Below are 17890 nucleotides of genomic sequence, written 5' to 3'. Positions count from 1 at the left end.
CCACAACCTGCCACGTATTTAGAAAGACTCAACCCTAGATCTGCTGTCAGCCCGGTTACCACTTCAGTCCCTCCTCACTGGGTTGAAGGAGTTCAGGAATCGATCAGCACCTGGATGTACAGTCATTGCCGCTAGACTGAGGTTTCACTAGTCTATTTTGCCCTCAAACAATACCCACACTCCTTGCTCCCTGGGCCTCCTCTGTCCTCTTACAAGACTTATCCCACACACCCTAAACGAGGTTTGGGTGTGAGCTGGGACTACGGCCGTTGGAGGTTCCTGGGCAGCCTGGGTCAGACGGTCCACCAGCTAATGACTGGAAACGCTGGTCCGAATCCCACTCCAGCAATTGAGCATTGGAACTTCGTCCTCAGTACATTGAGGAGACGGACTGCTGCCACGTTCCAAATGGACTCTGACTAACAGTGCACACCCTTCCCAGGTCATGAGGCTCCTGTCCCCTCACCAACTGAAATTCTTTTGCAAGACCCCCGAACGTAAACCATCCCTGGAGGGACTGGCTGCGGCCCGCTCTGCATTAAAGTTACCAGACCGACAAGAGTAGCAGAGGAGTTGAGGACGGTTCAACGGAGGATGTAAAAGACGTGGCTTGCGAGGGTTACGACCTTGGCGTCGTTGCTACGGCGGAACTCACCTTGAGGTCTCGATGGACAACCCCCATCTGGTGGCAGTGGAGCACGGCCTCTAGGATCTGTTGGATGCAATGACTGCATGCAAACACCAGGGGGCGTGTTAGTTGCAGGTGAGTCTAATGTGGCACAGACTGGTGCAGTCTCAACACAACTCATCTCAGCCGAAGGGGTGTACCAGAGCAAGACAGGACTGAACCCAGGCTGGCTCAACCCAGCAGGCACACCGGAACCCCATCCCTCCGTGCAACACAGAAGGCAGAATTTGTCTTTCTGTTACCAGATTTTTTTCCCCCGTTTTAATTTTCAATTAACCCCCCCCCGCTTCAAAGTAGTTTGAGATTTTTTTTTTGATCCGCACTTCACACTGGGAGTCTGTCAGACAGAGCAAGGGCGGGGGAGGGGGTGCCTACAGAGCCAAATGTAGACACGCACTGAGGCAGGGTGCATTACAGCGGAAGACTACCGACACTGGGTATCTGAAGCGATGGGAGACACTCCGGTGGACGGGCAGAGAGCGGGAAGGGAGAGGCGGTTCGGGGGTTTCAGGCTGGCCACCTCTCATCAGGACGCACGTCAAGGCGGCCACCCTGAAAAGCACCCTTGTCCTCCCTCCACGGACAATGCCTGCTCAGCCGAGCCCTCTCGGCCTGCCGCTGTCTCGTGGTGCCTTCCCCGGGCTGACTTTGTCGCCCGCTCTGTCTGGCAGATTCTATCTCTGGGTGGCCTGGTGACAACAGCAGCAGAACATGGGGACAAGCCTGACCCTAACCCCACCTCCCGAGCCCCTTCGTCAACAGGGCATCCGCCGTTTCTCTCTCCCAAGACACTCCCTGACCGCTGAGTCTCCCCAGACGCTGCCTAACCGCTGAGTCTCCCCAGACGCTCCCTGACCGCTGAGTCTCCCCAGACACTGCCTGACCGATGAGTCTCCCCAGATGCTCCCTGACCGCTGAGTCTCCCCAGACACTGCCTGACCTGCCGAGTCTCCCCAGACACTCCCTGACCACTGAGTCTCCCCAGACACTCCCTGATCACTGAGTCTCCCCAGACGCTGCCTGACCGCTGAGTCTCCCCAGACACTGCCTGACCGATGAGTCTCCCCAGACACTAACTGACCTGCTGAGTCTCCCCAGACACTCCCTGACCGCTGAGTCTCCCCAGACACTCCCTGACCGCTGAGTCTCCCCAGACACTCCCTGACCTGCTGAATCTCCCCAGCTTTCTCTATTTCTGTCACTCTCCTCTTTCAGGGACCTAATTTGCTTTATTATTCAGCTTCAGAGCACGGACGTCACTGACAGAGCCAGCGTTTATTCTCCATCCCTAACTGCCCCAACAGAAAAAGCGGCTACAATCCAACCACAGTAACGGAGCTGCCTCTTCACAGCTCCAGAGACCTGGGTTTGATACTGACCTTGAGCGCTGTCTATGTGGAGTTTGCACGTTCTCCCTGTGACTGTGTGGGGCTCCCCCTGGGCCTGTTCTAATCAGGCTCCTGGCAGCTATTGCAGTGAGTGGAACCAAACTACATGGGGCAGTGGGAGTGCGGGTGCTTTTCCACAGAGCGAGGACCAGGAGCTGCTCCACAGTTACGGGTGCAACACTGGTACCCAATGCCCGACAGACCCCAGAGGCCGGGTCTTGGCTTTTAAGTTCAAGTTAAATAGCAACCCCCGTGAAAATGACCTTCATACTTTACACATTCAAGGATTAGCCACTTGCTACATCAGCTAGGTACTGTGGGAGCTCTGCACACCTTCAGCCCAAAACCCTGTCAAGTTCAGCGGCTGCTTGGGGACTGTTAACACAATCTCCAGCTTGCTTTAATTTGTAAAGGTCTGACCTGGGATACGGTGGCTGATGGCATTGGGGTAAGGACACAAGGGTGGGAAGCAAATGGCAGTGTACCAGGTTTGGGGAAGCTGGGAGAGTGGTTTCCGGTGCCGGTCAGACGTAGGTTCCCACACAGATCGCCGTGCCTTCTGCAGGCCTCGAGCCTCAGTAACGTGAAAGCAACATCAACTGATGTGGGTTGAACTGTGGAGCCTGCTGTGACTGTTCTAATGGGAATCGCACCGCCACGCTGGACCTCAGCGGGGAGTACAAACTCCCAGGATTACCGACAGATCCCTGTCCTCAGGGTGCTGTCAGAGAGTGGCGGGAGTTTGAGCGATGAGGTGGAGAACTTCTATCCAGCTGAGGGAAGTTACAACACGGGTGCCTGTTCATGGACATCCAGAATCGGGCCAGGGTCCCACTGATGCACACAGCTGACTCTGACAGGTTTAATTTTGCTTCACTTCAGGGTTATTAATTATTCACTTGCTTGTAACTTTAATTCCAGTATTAAGTTTTTAATGATCTCCCTGTGCTTGAGACTAAAAGATCAATTTTAGCTTTGCCTGCTGTCAAGCACAGTCAAGAGGGTGGGGAGGGGTTTTTGGGCTGGGTCCCTGCTCCTTGCTATCACCATCCTGCCTGGGGGTCACGGGCAAATGAGAGAGGCCCTCCATGCCTGGCCCAGGTAGGTGGTGGGAGGGTGGGCTGTGACGGCAGCCAGGTGTCAGTGCGATGCCTCCCACCTGAAGGCAAGCAATAACTAGTCACAGAGTGGGGGGTGGCCATTTACCAGCCAACGGAGGGTGGAGAATGTGGAGGGTGGGGGTAACTGAGATCGGGTATGTCCTGCTGTAATGGGCTGCCGTAGAGCTCGGCAGACAGCTAGAGGCAGCCGAGTCAGGTTAAGCACTGCTGTCACAGAGTTGGCTGCAGGACACCGAAGTCAGTACCCAAGACCAACGTACCTTAGCCAAAGGAAACAGCTGCATTAAGTTTCGGTGATGGGAGCCCCTCGAACCTGTCCCCTCTAGACCTGATCAGAAACGCCTCCAAACGTTTTGCCTGTGCAGCTGACGCAAAGAGCCAGCTGTGGCATCTAAAACAGCATCCACCCTGGAGTCCGACCCTGCTGTGGACCCTTAGTGCCCAGCCTTCCAACCACCTCACTGACCCGCAGTGTCCGAACTCTGACCCCACCATACACCAACAGATATCTGAATGGACAATGAACCCATGTACACTGCCTCAGTATTTTCATTCTTTTTTTTTGGCTCTTTTTATTACTATTTACTAAATTTAAATGTTTAAAATATGTAATTTATAATTATTTTATTACGTATTGCACTGTACTGCTGCCGTAAAACAACAAATTTCACAACATAAGCCAGTGATATTAACCCTGATTCTGACCCCATCCGACCTTGCTGTTGACTTTAAGCCCCTCTCTGACCCTACTGCTGTCCCTCAGTGTTGCCTGCCAGTATCGTTGACCCTCAGCAGCCCCCACCATACCTCACCACTGACCCCGGGACTGCAGTCGCAGTCGCTGCTGTGGCTGCCACCAGGAGGCGGAAGTGGGAAGTGGGTACAAGCTCGTGCCTGGCCCTGGTCACAGACCAGTCTGTGCATCCCTGAAAGAACATCGTCAAGAGCAATAAAGCGTGACAGACTCGAGAAGGGGTGAGGGTGGGGGGGGGGTTGAAGTGCAGTCATGCCCTTGAAGTCTCAAAGGCCACCAAGAGGATACCGCTTGAACAAGATTTTGTTTTGATTCCAAAGGGGGAGGGGGGAGAGAGGGCATTCTGTTGGGCCGTGGGTCAGTGGACATCTCTGAAAACGCACAACAAGCTTCAAATTTTGTTTTAAGCCTTGCACTCGAGGTGAGGGTAATGTAGGTTGGGGTGTGGAGGGAGGGGAGGTGGGCAATTGGGGAAGGAAGGCCGATTATTAATCCCCCCCCCCTCTGCCTGATGGTTTCCCTTTCAACTGCCTCTCACAGCCTAGAACCCAAGAGACTTTTGGGATGGTAGAAAGAGCCATGCAGAGGAGGCCTTTAAAAAAAAATGTAAAATAACGACACAAAAGAGGACAAACGAATAACAAGAGGCAGAATAAACTCTGCACCTGTACACATCACATTACTTTAGACTCAAGCGTATCATTATTTTAATTTTTTTTTGTTTTCTTTTTTTTCATTTCTGTAAATGTTAGAAGATACTGACCTTCAGGTCCCTGTGTACAATGTCATGTTGGTGAATGTGATTAACACTGTCTAGAATCTGATGGATACAGTGACTGTAAAACAAAGAAGGACAGGGAGAGACAGGTGAGGGAGGAGGGTGGGGATAGGGAGAGGGAGGGGGAGAACCATAGGACCAGTAAATGTTGCAGGAGAGAACAGGAGAAACCACCACAGAGGAGGAAGAAACGGACAGCTTGTTTTTGACACAACAAACACCCAGGTGATGCTGGCTCTGTACACTGGCAATCAGACCTCTGCCTCAGCTGGAAGCCTCGTACAGGTTAAGGAAAAGACACCTACTGAGAGAGTGAGCGAGCACAGGGACACGTGCAGTCACTTGGAAGGTAATTTCTGATTTTTGGTTCACCGATTTTTAAAACAAATACCAAGGTAATGATCATTCCCAAGTCTTTAAAGCTTGTGATTGGGTCATACCCCACTTCTTCCAAGGGAGTGAATCTATCCCGTGCATCTGGCTGGGAAGAAGTCACAGGAAGTACTCTGCGTTGTGTCTCTCCCAGCCGATCCTCTTCAGCTTGCAGACACAGTTGACAAAAAGCAACGACGACCATCCTTCCAACACTGTGTGGGACTTCCACGACCAAATACCACCCACGTTCGACCCCGACGTCTACAGATCAAAGCTACATCTACCTGCATGGGAAGTGCCCAGCAGCAGCTGCCTCCATCACGCACCACTCTAACGTGCCCATTCACCTTCACTGCGTCTGAAACCCCGGACCACCCTGCCCAGCTGCGACAGGTGGGACGCAAACGTAACACGCTTCCCACTTGGACTGCAGCAGCCGACAGCGGTGGCTCACCCACCACCGCCTGTTTGGGGGGGGGGGCTACGGGAGTGGCCACAAAGTGCTGGCTCGAGCCTGTCAGGGCTGCAGTTGGCACATTTCAGCGTTGACCTCACTTGCTTCACCAACCGTTGGAAAGCGTGAAAGCTGGAAGACTCTCTCCTGCCCCAAATCCCCGCTCCGCTGCCTGCCACCTCTCATCAGCCTGGGACAATCCAACATCAGAGCATCAGATTCCACGCGAGAATCTCTAAAAGCCAGCAGCAGCACCCGCCCCACTGCAAGAAGCAGAAAATCCTACAAAAGGTAGTGGATTCGGCCCAGCACACCACAGGTAAAGCCCTCCCAACCATCGAGCACACCTGCATGAAACACTGTCGTAGGAGAGCAGCGTCCATCGTCAGAGACCCCCACCACCCAGGTCATGCTCTCTCCTCACTACTAACATCAGGTAGAAGGTACAAGAGCCTCAGGACTCGCACCACCAGGTTCAAGAACAGTTACTACCCCTCAACCATCAGGCTCTTGAATAAAAGGGGATAACTACGCTTACTTGCCCCATCACTGAGATGTTCCCACAGCCACTGATCTCACTTTAAGGACTCTTTATCTCATGTTCTTGTTATTTATTGCTATTTATTTATATTTGCATTTGCACACTTTGTGGTCTTCTGGTTGATCTTTCATTGATCCTGTTAAAGTTACTATTCTATAGATTTGCTGAATATGCCCACAGGAAAATGAACCTCAGGGTTGTATATGGTGACATATCTGTACTTTGACAATAAATTTACTTTGAACTTTGGGTCCAGGGTCAGGGAGGTTGACCACACTGGTCCCTGCGTGAGTGGTCCAACAGGGCCGGTACTCCAAAGAACTCAGAGCAAATGCAGGCTATCCCAAAGAACCACACAAAACGTCCGAGGCACAAGATATTCTGTAGATGCTGGAAATCTGCATCAACACTCACAAAATGCTGGAGGAATTGAGAGAGTCAGACAGTGTCCACGGAAGAAAATGAACGGTCAATGTTACGGGTCGAGACCCTGCAGCAGGAGTATTCTTCCACAGGTGCTGCCTGACCTGCTGAGTTCCTTCAGCATTTTGCACGTGTGGTTCACACAGTATCTCTCAATAGATGCATGAATGATGTGTCCCCTTGGCAGAGAGTTTAGTTCCAGGAGTCTGACTCGGTCTCAGAACAAGAGGTCAGCCATAAATGACAGAACAAGAAGGTTCTTCAACTAAAGCATGGTGAATATTTGGAATTCTTTAACCAAGGTAGTCACTGAGTATTCTGAAGGCAAATTTCTGGGTGTTAGGGGGAATCAAGGGACATTTAGAGTGACTCCAGGAAAGAAGTGCTTAAGTAAAAGATCATGTTTGCTCTGACGCCCCTTTCCCCTTCTGAATCTTTAACTAGAATGGCCCTTTTGCCCAGAAGGGCTGCAACTCAAGAACATCACCTCAAAAGAATTACATCCCCGTTGTCTGTAACTTTTGGTGCCCAGCCCAGGGGACCTCAGCATTCCCTGCTTCACTTCCTGGCACCCCTTTCCCATCACCTAACTTCTCCCAGCAAGGAAGCAAGACGAGCAAAACTTGTGATGTGGTGTTCATGGAGCAAAGGCTATGTGTTACCAGGGAACATTTATCAGAGTGGGTAAAGCGTGACAAGGAAAAGCTACAGGAAACTCACCAAGATTTCCAATCAAAGACAATGGATTCAGCTTAATTGGGCCATCAGTTAATCAGGGCAGCCGCTTATTTGAGACGACGCTTACTAATCAAAAAAAATTGCTGGGATTTCCTTTGTTTATTTGGGACACTATGTCTCTTAATTGGGTCAGGAGGCTGCTGCTGAATCAGTTCTAACTAACATCAGTCACGGAGACTTGCGCGGCCATTAGACACTACACTGTGGTTAGAGCGAACAGGTTTTTAATAGCATTGGTTGGGCGTGTTTGTGTGACTTTTGCCACTGATAGTTGGCAAGGAATAAGCAGTAAGGCAATTCAGAGCCGTTTTGCTTGCTGCAAGCAGCAGCTGGGAGTGAAAATGAAACTATTTTCAGTTCTTCAGAAGTTAGGAACAACGCAGAATCTGAAGGTATCGGCGATCATCTGGAATGTTACAAGGAAAATGAAGATTTGGAGGATGCAACAGTTCCTAACTAGCATCAGTCCCGTGCACTTGTGTGGCCATCAGACACTACACCGCACTTGGAGTGAACCGGGTTTGCAACAGCATCCTTTGCACATGCTTTTCTGTTTTAGTTTTCGATTCTGGCGTCTACCGTTGCGTTTACTTTCTGTACAGTGCAGGATCCCGCCAAATACTGAGGCAAATGATAAGATTATCTGTGGGTTGAGGGGCAGGTTGTGTCCAAGGTAGCGAGATGGGATTACTTCCTTCTCCTCAAGTCGATCTCAGTGAAGAGCGAGCCGAAGTGAGGACTGAACCTGCAGCCTTCTCGCTTGAAGGCATCATGGTGCACTCCTACAGGGAACTGGGTGTAACTATAATGGGGCAAGTTTACAAGGACTGCTTCCATTCTAAACGTAGACGGGCTGATAAATACATTTGGCGGTGAGATGCACAGCAGACTGCAGACTGAACTGAAGTTTAGCGTGACATTTAGTGCCACAGGAGATCTGGAGAGGCTGTTCAGCCGTTAGAGGACTCACACATGGTGGGATGCTTCACTGAGGATGCCACCCTGAAGGCAGAGAAGCTCATAAAGTAAATGACACAATGACGAGGACCACACACAGAATGCTGGAGGAACTCAGCAGGTCAACCCAGCAACCAGGGTTCAATTCCTGCTACTGCCCGTAAACAGTTTGCATGTTCTCCTATGACCACGTGCATTTCCTCCGGGAGCTCCACCTTCCTCCCATATTCAAAGGCACACAGGCGGGCGAGTAGGTTAATTAGTCGCATGGGTGCAACTGGGCCAGAAGAGACTGTTACCGTGCTGTATTAAATAAATAAATAGACAGATCCGTGACCCTGGAGGGAAGCACACAGTTGGTGTTTTAGGCTGAGGCCCTTCAGTGTTGGCGAGGCCTAAATTGGTGTATCGTGTGCAGTTTTGGTCACCTACCTACAGGAAGATGTAAACAAGGTTGAAAGAGTGCGGAGAAAATTTACAAAGATGTTGCCGGGTCTGGAGGACCTGAGTTACAAGGAAAGATTGAATAGGTTAGGATTTTATTCCTTGGAAAATAGAAGATTGAGAGGAGATTTGATAGAGGTACACAAAATTATGAGGGGTATAGATAGGGTAAATGCAAGCAGGCTTTTTCCAGAGCTTGAATGGGACTGCAACCAGAGGTCATGGGTTAAGGGTGAAAGGTGAAAAGTTTAAGGGGAACATGAGGGGAAACTTCTTCACTCAGAGGGTCATGAGAGTGTGGAACGAGCTGCCAGCACAAGTGGTGCATGCGAGCCCAATTTCAATGTTTAAGGGAAGTTTCGATAGGTATATTTGAGTTGGGAGATTTTAATTTCCCCAATATTGATTGGCATCTCTCTAAAGCTAGGGGTTTAGATGGGGTGGAGTTTGTTAGTCATAGTCATACTTTATTGATCCCAGGGGGAAGTTTTCCTGACACAATATGTAGATAAGCCGACAAGAGGAGAGGCTGTACTTGATCTGGTATTGGGAAATGAACCTGGTCAGGTGTCAGGTCTCTGGTCTCTCAGTGGAAGAGCATTTTGGAGACAGTGATCACAATTCTATCTCCTTTACCATAGCATTGCAGAGAGATAGGAACAGACAAGATAGGAAAGCGTTTAATTGGAGTAAGGGTAAATATGAAGCTATCGGGCAGGAACTTGGAAGCATAAATTAGGAACAGATGCTCTCAGGGAAATGTACGGCAGAAATGTGGCCATGTTCAGGAACCATGTTGTACAAAGGCTGTTGAAAATCTAGTCAAGAAGAGCTTACAAAAGGTTCAAAAAACTAGGTAACGATAGAGATCTAGAAGATTATAAGGCTAGCAAGAAGGAGCTTAAGAATGAAATTAGGAGAGCCAGAAGGGGCCATGAGAAGTCCTTGGCGAGCAGGATTAAGAGAAACCTCAAGGCATTCTACAAGTATGTGAAGAGCAAGAAGATAAGAGCTGAGAGAATAATACCAATCAAATGTGACAGTGAAAAAGTATGTATGGAACTGGAGGAGATAGTGGAGGTACTTAATGAATACTTTGCTTCAGTATTCACTATGGAAAAGGATCTTGGCGATTGTAGTGATGACTTACAGCAGACTGAAAAGCTTGAGCATATAGACACTAAGAAAGAGGATGTGCTGGAGCTTTTGGAAAGAATCAAGTTGGGTAAGTCACCAGGACCAGACGAGATATACCCCAGGCTACTGTGGGAGGCAAGGGAGGAGATCGCTAAGCCTCTGGCAATAATCTTTGCATTACCAATGGGGATGGGAGACATTCCAGAGGATTGGAGGGTTGCAGATGTTGTTCCTGTATTCAAGGGGGTAGAGATAACCCAGGAAATTATAGACCAGTGAGTCTTACTTCAGTGGTTGGTAAGTTGATGGAGAAGATCCTGAGATGCAGGATTTATGAACATTTGGAGAGGCATAATATGATTAGGAATAGTCAGCATGGCTTTGTCAAAGGCAGGTCATGCCTTGCAAGCCTGATTGAATTTTTTGAGGATGTGACTAAACACATTGATAAAGGTAGAGCAGTAGATGTAGTGTATATGGATTTCAGCAAGGCATTTGATAAGGTACCCCATGCAAGGCTTATTGAGAAAGTAAGGAGGTATGGCATCCAAGAGGGCCTTGCTTTGTGGATCCAGAATTGGTTTGCCCACAGAAGGCAAAGAGTGGTTGTAGACGGGTCATATTCTGCATGGAGGTTGGTGATCAGTGGTGTGCCTCAGGGATCTGTTCTGGGACCCCTACTCTTTGTGATTTTTATAAATGACCTGGATGAGGAAGTGGAGGGATGGATTAGTAAATTTGCTGATGACACAAAGGCTGGGGGTGTTGTGGATAGTGTGGAGGGCTGTCAGATGTTACAGCGGGACATCAATAGGATGCAAAACTGGGCTGAGAAGTGGCAGTTGGAGTTCAACCCAGATAAGTGTGAGGTGGTTCACTTCGGTAGGTCAAATATGATGGCAGAATATAATATTAATGGTAAGACTCTTGGCAGTGTGGAGGATCAGAGGCATCTTGGGGTCCAAGTCCATAGGACACTCAAAGCTGCTGCAAATGTCAACTCTCTATATGAAGGCATATGGTGCATTGGCCTTCATCAACTGTGGGATTGAGTTCAAGAGCCAAGAGGTAATGTTACAGCTATATAGGACCCTGGTCAGACCCCACTTGGAGTACTGTGCTCAGTTCTGGTCACCTCACTACAGGAAGGATGTGGAAACTACGGAAAGGGTGCAGAGGAGATTTACAAGGATGTTGCCTGGATTGGGGAGCATGCCTTATGAGAATAGGTTGAACGAACTTGGCCTTTTCTCCTTGGAGCAACAGAGGATGAGAGATGACCTGATAGAGGTGTATAAGATGATGAGAGGCATTGAACATGTGGATAGTCAGAGGTTTTTTCCCAGGGCTGAAATGGCTGACACAAGAGGGTACAGTTTTAATGTGCTTGGAAGTAGGTACAGAGGAGATGTCAGAGGTAAGTTTTTTTTACGCAGAGAGTGGTGGGTGCGTGGAATGCACTGCCGGAGACGGTGGTGGAGGCGGATACAATAGGGTCTTTTAAGAGACTCCTGGATAGGTACATTGAGCTTAGTAAAATAGAGGGCTATGGGTAACCCTAGGTAATTTCTAAAGTAAGTACATTGTTCAGCACAGCATTGCGGGCCGAAGGGCCTGTATTGTGCTGTAGGTTTTCTATGTCTCTAAGGATAGTAGGAGCATGGAGAGCTATGGTCCGGTCGGTGGGAGTAGACAGTTTAAATGGGTTTGGCAAGGACTAGATGGGCTGACGGGCCTGTTTCTGTGCTGTACTTTTCCATGACTCTAACAGGACTTGAAATGTCAACTATTTACGTCTGCCCATAGACGCTGCCTGACCTGCTGAATTCCTGCAGCGTTTTGTGTGTGTGTTGCTCAAGATTTCCAGCATCTGCAGAATATCCTGCGAGTCTAAAACAGTGAGGGGTTCGGATTCCTCTTCGCAATACTTGTGCTATGTTCCTAACTCTCACCCACTGGCCCGGGGACAGTGCTGGGCTCTGACACTGACAGTCACTGTGGCAGGGCTGACCAGGCCTGGGCAGTCCAGCAGCCCAAGCTTCCTCTCCACCCAGCACCTCCCGTCAGGTGCTCTAGCCTATTGAAAATACCACCACAGTTTTGGTGGTGAGGTCCCGTCGCCTTCACGTCAAGCACTGAGAAACAAATCGAGGCTCAGGCTTCAGAGAGTGCCAGGGAGCGGCCTGCTTGGGCGCGCTGCCTTTCAGGAGGGTGACTGCACTGAAACACACGAAGCAACATCCACAAGAGAGCAGGGCATCGTCCCAGTGCCCAAAAACACACTGGTCGTGCTCACGTCCTTGTCTCTGGCACTTTGCTCTGCCCCAATTGGCAGCCTGTTCCCTACACCGGGCTAGAGAGCAGATTTTAACCTTGGTGGCTCGAAGTTACAAGAGACAGTCTCCACACACACACACATTCACACAGAGAGAAAAAAAATCAAACCTCAATTAGTGCAGGAGGAATTCCTGATGAGGAATTTCTATCTATTCATCCATCTCCCTTGCCGATATCTTACCAGCATCATGTGGCACCTGTCCCATGGCTGGAACGAATTGGGGGTGGAATTCGGGGAGGGCAAAGATTTAGAGAGCCAGGACCCTGAGTCACAAGTGGGCCTGAGCACTTGGGCAGTTGGAGACAACATCATGGGTGTCACTAAGGCTTTGGATACTGATTACTGATCCATTGACCTGGATCCCTGGGCAGTTGGAACAATATCGAGGGTGTCACCAAGGCTTTAGATACCGGTCCAAATAAAGGCGGGTCTGCTAATGGGAGATTTAAAACCACAACAAGGGGGAACACTATGTGTCAAACAAAACCTCTTTATCCGTTCTCCATCACCTCCAATGTAAAACAATGGGCCATCTCCTTCTTGCCTAATGATTGTAATTAAATGTAATAACAGTGATCACTTGAGGGAAGCAGTTTTGCAGAGACTAAATTACACATTACGGTATTGGGATGGAGAGGATAACAATCTACTTGTTTCTAAACAAGGCTCTGCCAAGTGATGTGTGAAGTGGGCCAGTAGTCCTCATACACGCTTGCGTGTGCTTGTTAATTGTGACTATACGTTAATGCACATTCAGTACGTCAGTTCTCATTGGTACTGAGTGATGGCTCCTTTCACTTCTGGCTCAGCACCAGGCCAATCCATCTGCAGCTTTGTGACTTGAATGGCCTTAAGTGGACCATCGCTTGGATAATTAAACAACGTCCATGATCCAGCTATTTATTTCCATTATTTCCAATTACACTGGAATATTAATGAAGGATCTTGACCTGAAAAGTCAACTGTTTATTCATTTCCCTAGATGCTGCCTGGTCTGGTGAGCCCCCCCCCCCGCGCCCCCAGTGTTTTGTGTGTGTGTGTGTGTATGTTGCTCAAGATTTCTAGCATCTGCAAAATCCTGAGGAGGGGGTTCTCGGCCCAAAACGTCAACAGTTTACTCTTTTCCATGGATGCTGCCTGGCCTGCTGAGTTCCTCCTGTGTTTTGTGTTGCTTGGATTTCCAGCATTTACAGATCTTCTTGTCTATCTGCAAAGTCTCTTATATCTACATCAGAAAACTGAGAGAGGTGAGAGGGGAAGGGGAAGAGGCTGACTGTTCTTGTTCCATTAAGACATCCACTTTCCCTAGAGAGGCTGGTGCAGGCCTGTTCAAACACTCCCATTGACTCCTTGCATCTCTCACTGGTTTTTCCTACTAATAGAGTTCAGTGTTGTTTCTGTGCTATATTTATCTCTCATCTGGTTCACCGTTTAACAGAGGCAGCAAAGGTGTGAGGGAACACTGTGTTAAAGAATCAGCGAATACTGTACACGGGAGACACAAGAGACTGCTGATGCTGAAATCTGCAGCAACAAGCAACAAACTGACGGAACAGCACAGTGGGTCAGCCAGCATCTGTGGAAGGAACTAAAAGGTCCACATTTTAGTTTGAGATTTTTTTTTTATCTGGACAAGTGGCACCACTGTAATCTGGTGGACTGACCTCTAAGCTTGCAGAGGCTGGACAGCAACTCTCAGACACTTCCTCATACTTGGCCCTTGACCACGATCCCACCAATGCCACCATCTGCCATGACATCACTTCACTGGAGATCTCCGCTCCGATTTAATTTTTGGAGTGTTAGGCAGTCCAGATGAAGGGCTGATCTGAAACGCCAACTGCTCATTTCCCTGCACGGACGCTGCCTGACCAGCTGCCGTTAGTCCAGCGGTCTGCTCTTTCACAATGCAGAGCAGTTTCACCCTGGGGCTCACTGTGCCACGTCAGGCTTCCGCGGCAGAGACCCGAGTCTGCTGGTGCTGTCCGCATTTTCTAAGACAGGTGGCCGTCGGCATTGCCCAGATGGTGGCTCAGCGGCTGAAGAGAAGATCATCCACTTTCAAGCCCAGTCACAGGACAGTTCCTGCCAACACCCACCCTTCACCCCCCCATCATGAGTGCCTGAATCAAGGGCCTCAAGCTACAATAACACACTAATTTTGCAAAGATGCAATCGTTTGCCACAAGCCGACTGCCACACAGCAGTGCTCAACCAGGGACGGTGGGGCTGAGGAGGACAGTGGGGGTGGTAGACAATCTCATTTTTTAACAAGCATGGCTCCAAGACTTCACTGCCCGCCCAGCCTCCTCCGCAGGAGCGACCGCGTTGAAGATTCACTCCTCTTGGTACTGCTTTTCTTTGTCTCTGCTCCAGGGCTGCCTCTCCAACTACTTTCAACACAGCAACCAAATTTTCTGCTTGGTGCCTCAATCAGTGAGGGTTCGAGGGTGTCCAAGCATCAGAAAGTACCTTACCCTTCCTCCCTAGCTCACTCGCAATTAGAGAGAGGAAAAAAAAGTCCTTTTCAGAACTTGGATCAGCACATCAAACAAGGGGAATAAAGACATGGAAAACATTCAGCAGGGAAGCTGTTAGATGTGAAGATGTGCAAACAGTAAAACACAGGAGGAGGCAGTGCTGAAGTGCATAAAGAATGAGATTTTAGTTACACAAGTAAAGAAACAGCTGGTGTGTTGTACTACTGGATTTTTAAATACTTTGTACAAGACTGGGGGGGGGGGAGGAGGGGCAGCCCACACTCTCACCAATCATTCTCCCAAGAATTAATCCAAATGAAGAGGCCGTCCACACTGTCATATAGCAAGGTAGCAATCTGCAGTTCAGTCACTGACGCTGGCGAAAGCAGTGACGGAAGCAGACAGCCCCTAGTGCAGTGATCCTGTTAACATAATTCACACCTGCTTCGATTTCCTCTCCCCGGCTAAAATTAACCAGGCGCCGTGACCAAATCGGACGTTCCCCTCACAGATCTGCATCACCCAGACAAAGAGCTTAATGGGACGGACCTTGAGTGAGCAGACCCTCTGCACAAAGCCAGCAAGGTTGGCAGTGCGTTTCTAGAGCGAAACCCGACCACACCAACTCATTAACCCAGTGCAACACAATCTCCAATTGAAACGGATGTTCCCCGCCAGCCCAAAGAGCCGGCTACCTCATGGGACTGAGTACACCCCTAATCATAAAGTGGAGAACAGCAACAGTCCCATTTCCTGCAGTGATGCAATGCCTTTAATCATACTGGATTCTGACAGACATGCTGGACTGTACAGGCAGGAGATTGGCACCAGTCTCTACACCAGCCACCCAGTCAGTAACCTCTCTCCCTCTCCCAGCTGTTCTCTATCTAGTCTCCACCACATCCCCGAGCTTCTCGACTATGTTCCTCTCTGCACTCTCCCTGAAGTCAGTGCGATGTCCATCAGATTTCTGAATGGACAATGAACCCATGCACTAACACTCTACTTTTTATTCGCTCTTTCTGCACTACTCATTTAATTTAATTCTTTTTAATTATATGCATTTCTTACCCTCATTTATAGTTTTTTTATTATTATGGATTGTAATGTACTGCTGCCTCAGAACAAATTTCATGACATCTGCCAGTGATGTTAAATCTGACTCTGATTCCCCCTGCCCCGCCACACTCTCCAAAGGCAGTGCTGCATTAGGGAACGGAGACTACAGTCAGGTGTGGCTGTGGCTGGCTGCTGTCCACGGGTGGCGAATACGTCCCGCTCTGGCCCTGTCTGTGTGGAGCTTCTCAACTCCCGTTCAAGCAGTTGTTTTTTCCCAGGATGCACTGCCCTGGGAATCGTCAGTCCGGCAGGTCTGGCTCCTGCACCCACTGGATTTCAGAAGGTAGGGAGGTGACCACAGAGAAACGTCAGTACCCTGACAGGGAAGATGCTGGGTGTTCATTGGGTGGTCCTGCAGGGGGCATAAGACCATCAGTCATAGGAGCAGAATTAGGCCATTCAGCCCATCAAGTCTGCTCTGCCATTTGATCATGGCTGATTTATTTTCCTTCTCAACCCCATTCTCCTGCCTTCTTCCCGTAACCTTTGACACCTTCACTAATCAGAACCAACCAACTTCTGCTTTAAATTTACCCAATGAGCTGGCCTCCTCAGCCGTATGTGGCGATAAATTCCATAGATTCACCATCCTCTGGCTAAAGAAATTCCTCCTCATTTCTGTTATAAAGGGTCGCCCCTCTATTCTGAGGCTGTGCCTTCTGGTCCTAGACACTCCCATTATTTGAAACATTCTCTCCACTCTTTCAAAACCTTTAAATATTCGACAGGCTTCAGCAAGATCTCTTCTTGTTCTTCTGAACTCCAGCGAGTACAGGCGCAGAGCCGTCATACACTATGAGACCATTCTCATAAACCTCCTCTGGACTATCTCCAATCCCAACATATCTTTTCTTATTTCTCAGGCTCAAAATTGCTCACAATGTTCCAAGTGCAGTCTGACCAATATTTTATAAAGCCTCAGCACTACATCCTTGCTTTCATATTCTAGCCCTGAAATGAATGCTAACGTTGCATTTGTCTTCCTTACCTCCAACTCAACCTGCAAGTTAATTTTTAGGAAATCCTGCATGAGGACCACAAAGCCCCTTTGCACTTCCGATTTCCAAAGTCGCTCCTCATTTGGAAAACTGTCTCTCCATCTATTCCTTCTACCAAAGTTCATGGCAATACACTACCCTGCACTGTTCTCAACATATGAGAGTCATACTTCTTGGACTGAGATGAAGAGGAATTTCTTTGAAGTCACTGGGATTTGTTAACACACACTTGCCTGAAGATGTTCAGTCATCAGGTAATTTTTTTTTAAGAAATGAACAGGACCAGGGAATTTGGGAAGAAGCTGGGAATGTGGACTGGACATGAGTATGCAGCAGAGCAGCCTAATAGCACTGTGAGAGTGACCCAAATCTCGTCCCTTACGCTAAGCATGTGAACACCTATCCAACACTGTCAACTGAATCTGACAATGCTACACTCTGCAGACCTGAGAGAATCACAGGGAGGGTTGTCTTAGTTTCAGCTGAATGGAGAGTATAGAGAGAAGGAAGAGGAATAGGTTGAGCTCTTGTTCTACAGGCAAGAGGCGGGGGTGAGGGAGAGGTGGGCATCCTTCATACACAGCACAGATGTGCGATCTTCTGCTCTGCTCTCATGTCCCATTCAGCAATCCCTTCCTCTTCCTACTCAAGACAGTTGAGAACCCAACCACATCAATCACCGAGCCCTCAATATAAGCTCAGTGGGCGCCAGGGTAACATACCGGTTAGCGTGACACTATTACAGCTCGGGGCATCGGAATTCAGAGTTCGATCCCGGCGTCCCCTGCAGGGAAGTCTGCACGTCTTCCCGGTGGAACGCGGGGGTCTCCTCCGGGTGCTCCGGTTTCCTCGCGCAGTCCAACGACGTACCGGTTAGTAAGTCGATTGGCCATTGTAAATTGTCCCGAGGTTAGGTTAGGGTTAATCAGAGGTTGCCGGGGGTTACGGCTCGAAGGGCCAGGAGGGCCTACTGCCCACTGTATCTCTAAATAAAGTAACAAAGTCAGTATGCAGCTGCATTATGGGTAACAACCCTCCTCACTTCCTGGTCTCAGCACAGAATGCCCCATCGGGATTCACCAAAGCAGCAACAGTTCAATTGACGTGGCCAAATCTGTCACAGGTCCTCCTCCTCCCTACCTATTTTCAGTGCTATC

The 17890-nt window shown here is 49.2% G+C and overlaps 1 protein-coding gene across 50 annotated transcripts in view; it reads right to left on the bottom strand.

Annotated features, from left to right (window-relative positions):
• The window catches only part of LOC134350964 (calcium/calmodulin-dependent protein kinase type II subunit beta), a 331172-nt gene that overhangs the window by 118917 nt on the left and 194365 nt on the right, over positions 1 to 17890 (bottom strand). For 39 of the 50 annotated variants that reach the window (XM_063056856.1, XM_063056857.1, XM_063056858.1 and 36 more), the window contains exon 6: positions 656 to 728. In XM_063056856.1, coding sequence (XP_062912926.1) covers positions 656 to 728 — 73 coding nt within the window. Of the gene's footprint in view, positions 1 to 655; positions 729 to 4714; positions 4788 to 17890 lie in introns of all 50 variants that reach the window. The other 11 variants (XM_063056859.1, XM_063056841.1, XM_063056869.1 and 8 more) reach the window with 1 other exon arrangement.

This window comes from Mobula hypostoma, chromosome 8 (assembly GCF_963921235.1).
Source record: "Mobula hypostoma chromosome 8, sMobHyp1.1, whole genome shotgun sequence".
Classification (NCBI taxonomy): Eukaryota; Metazoa; Chordata; class Chondrichthyes; order Myliobatiformes; family Myliobatidae; genus Mobula; species Mobula hypostoma.
Note: the sequence above shows the minus strand (reverse complement) of the source record. Positions and strands in the feature narration are given on the sequence as shown.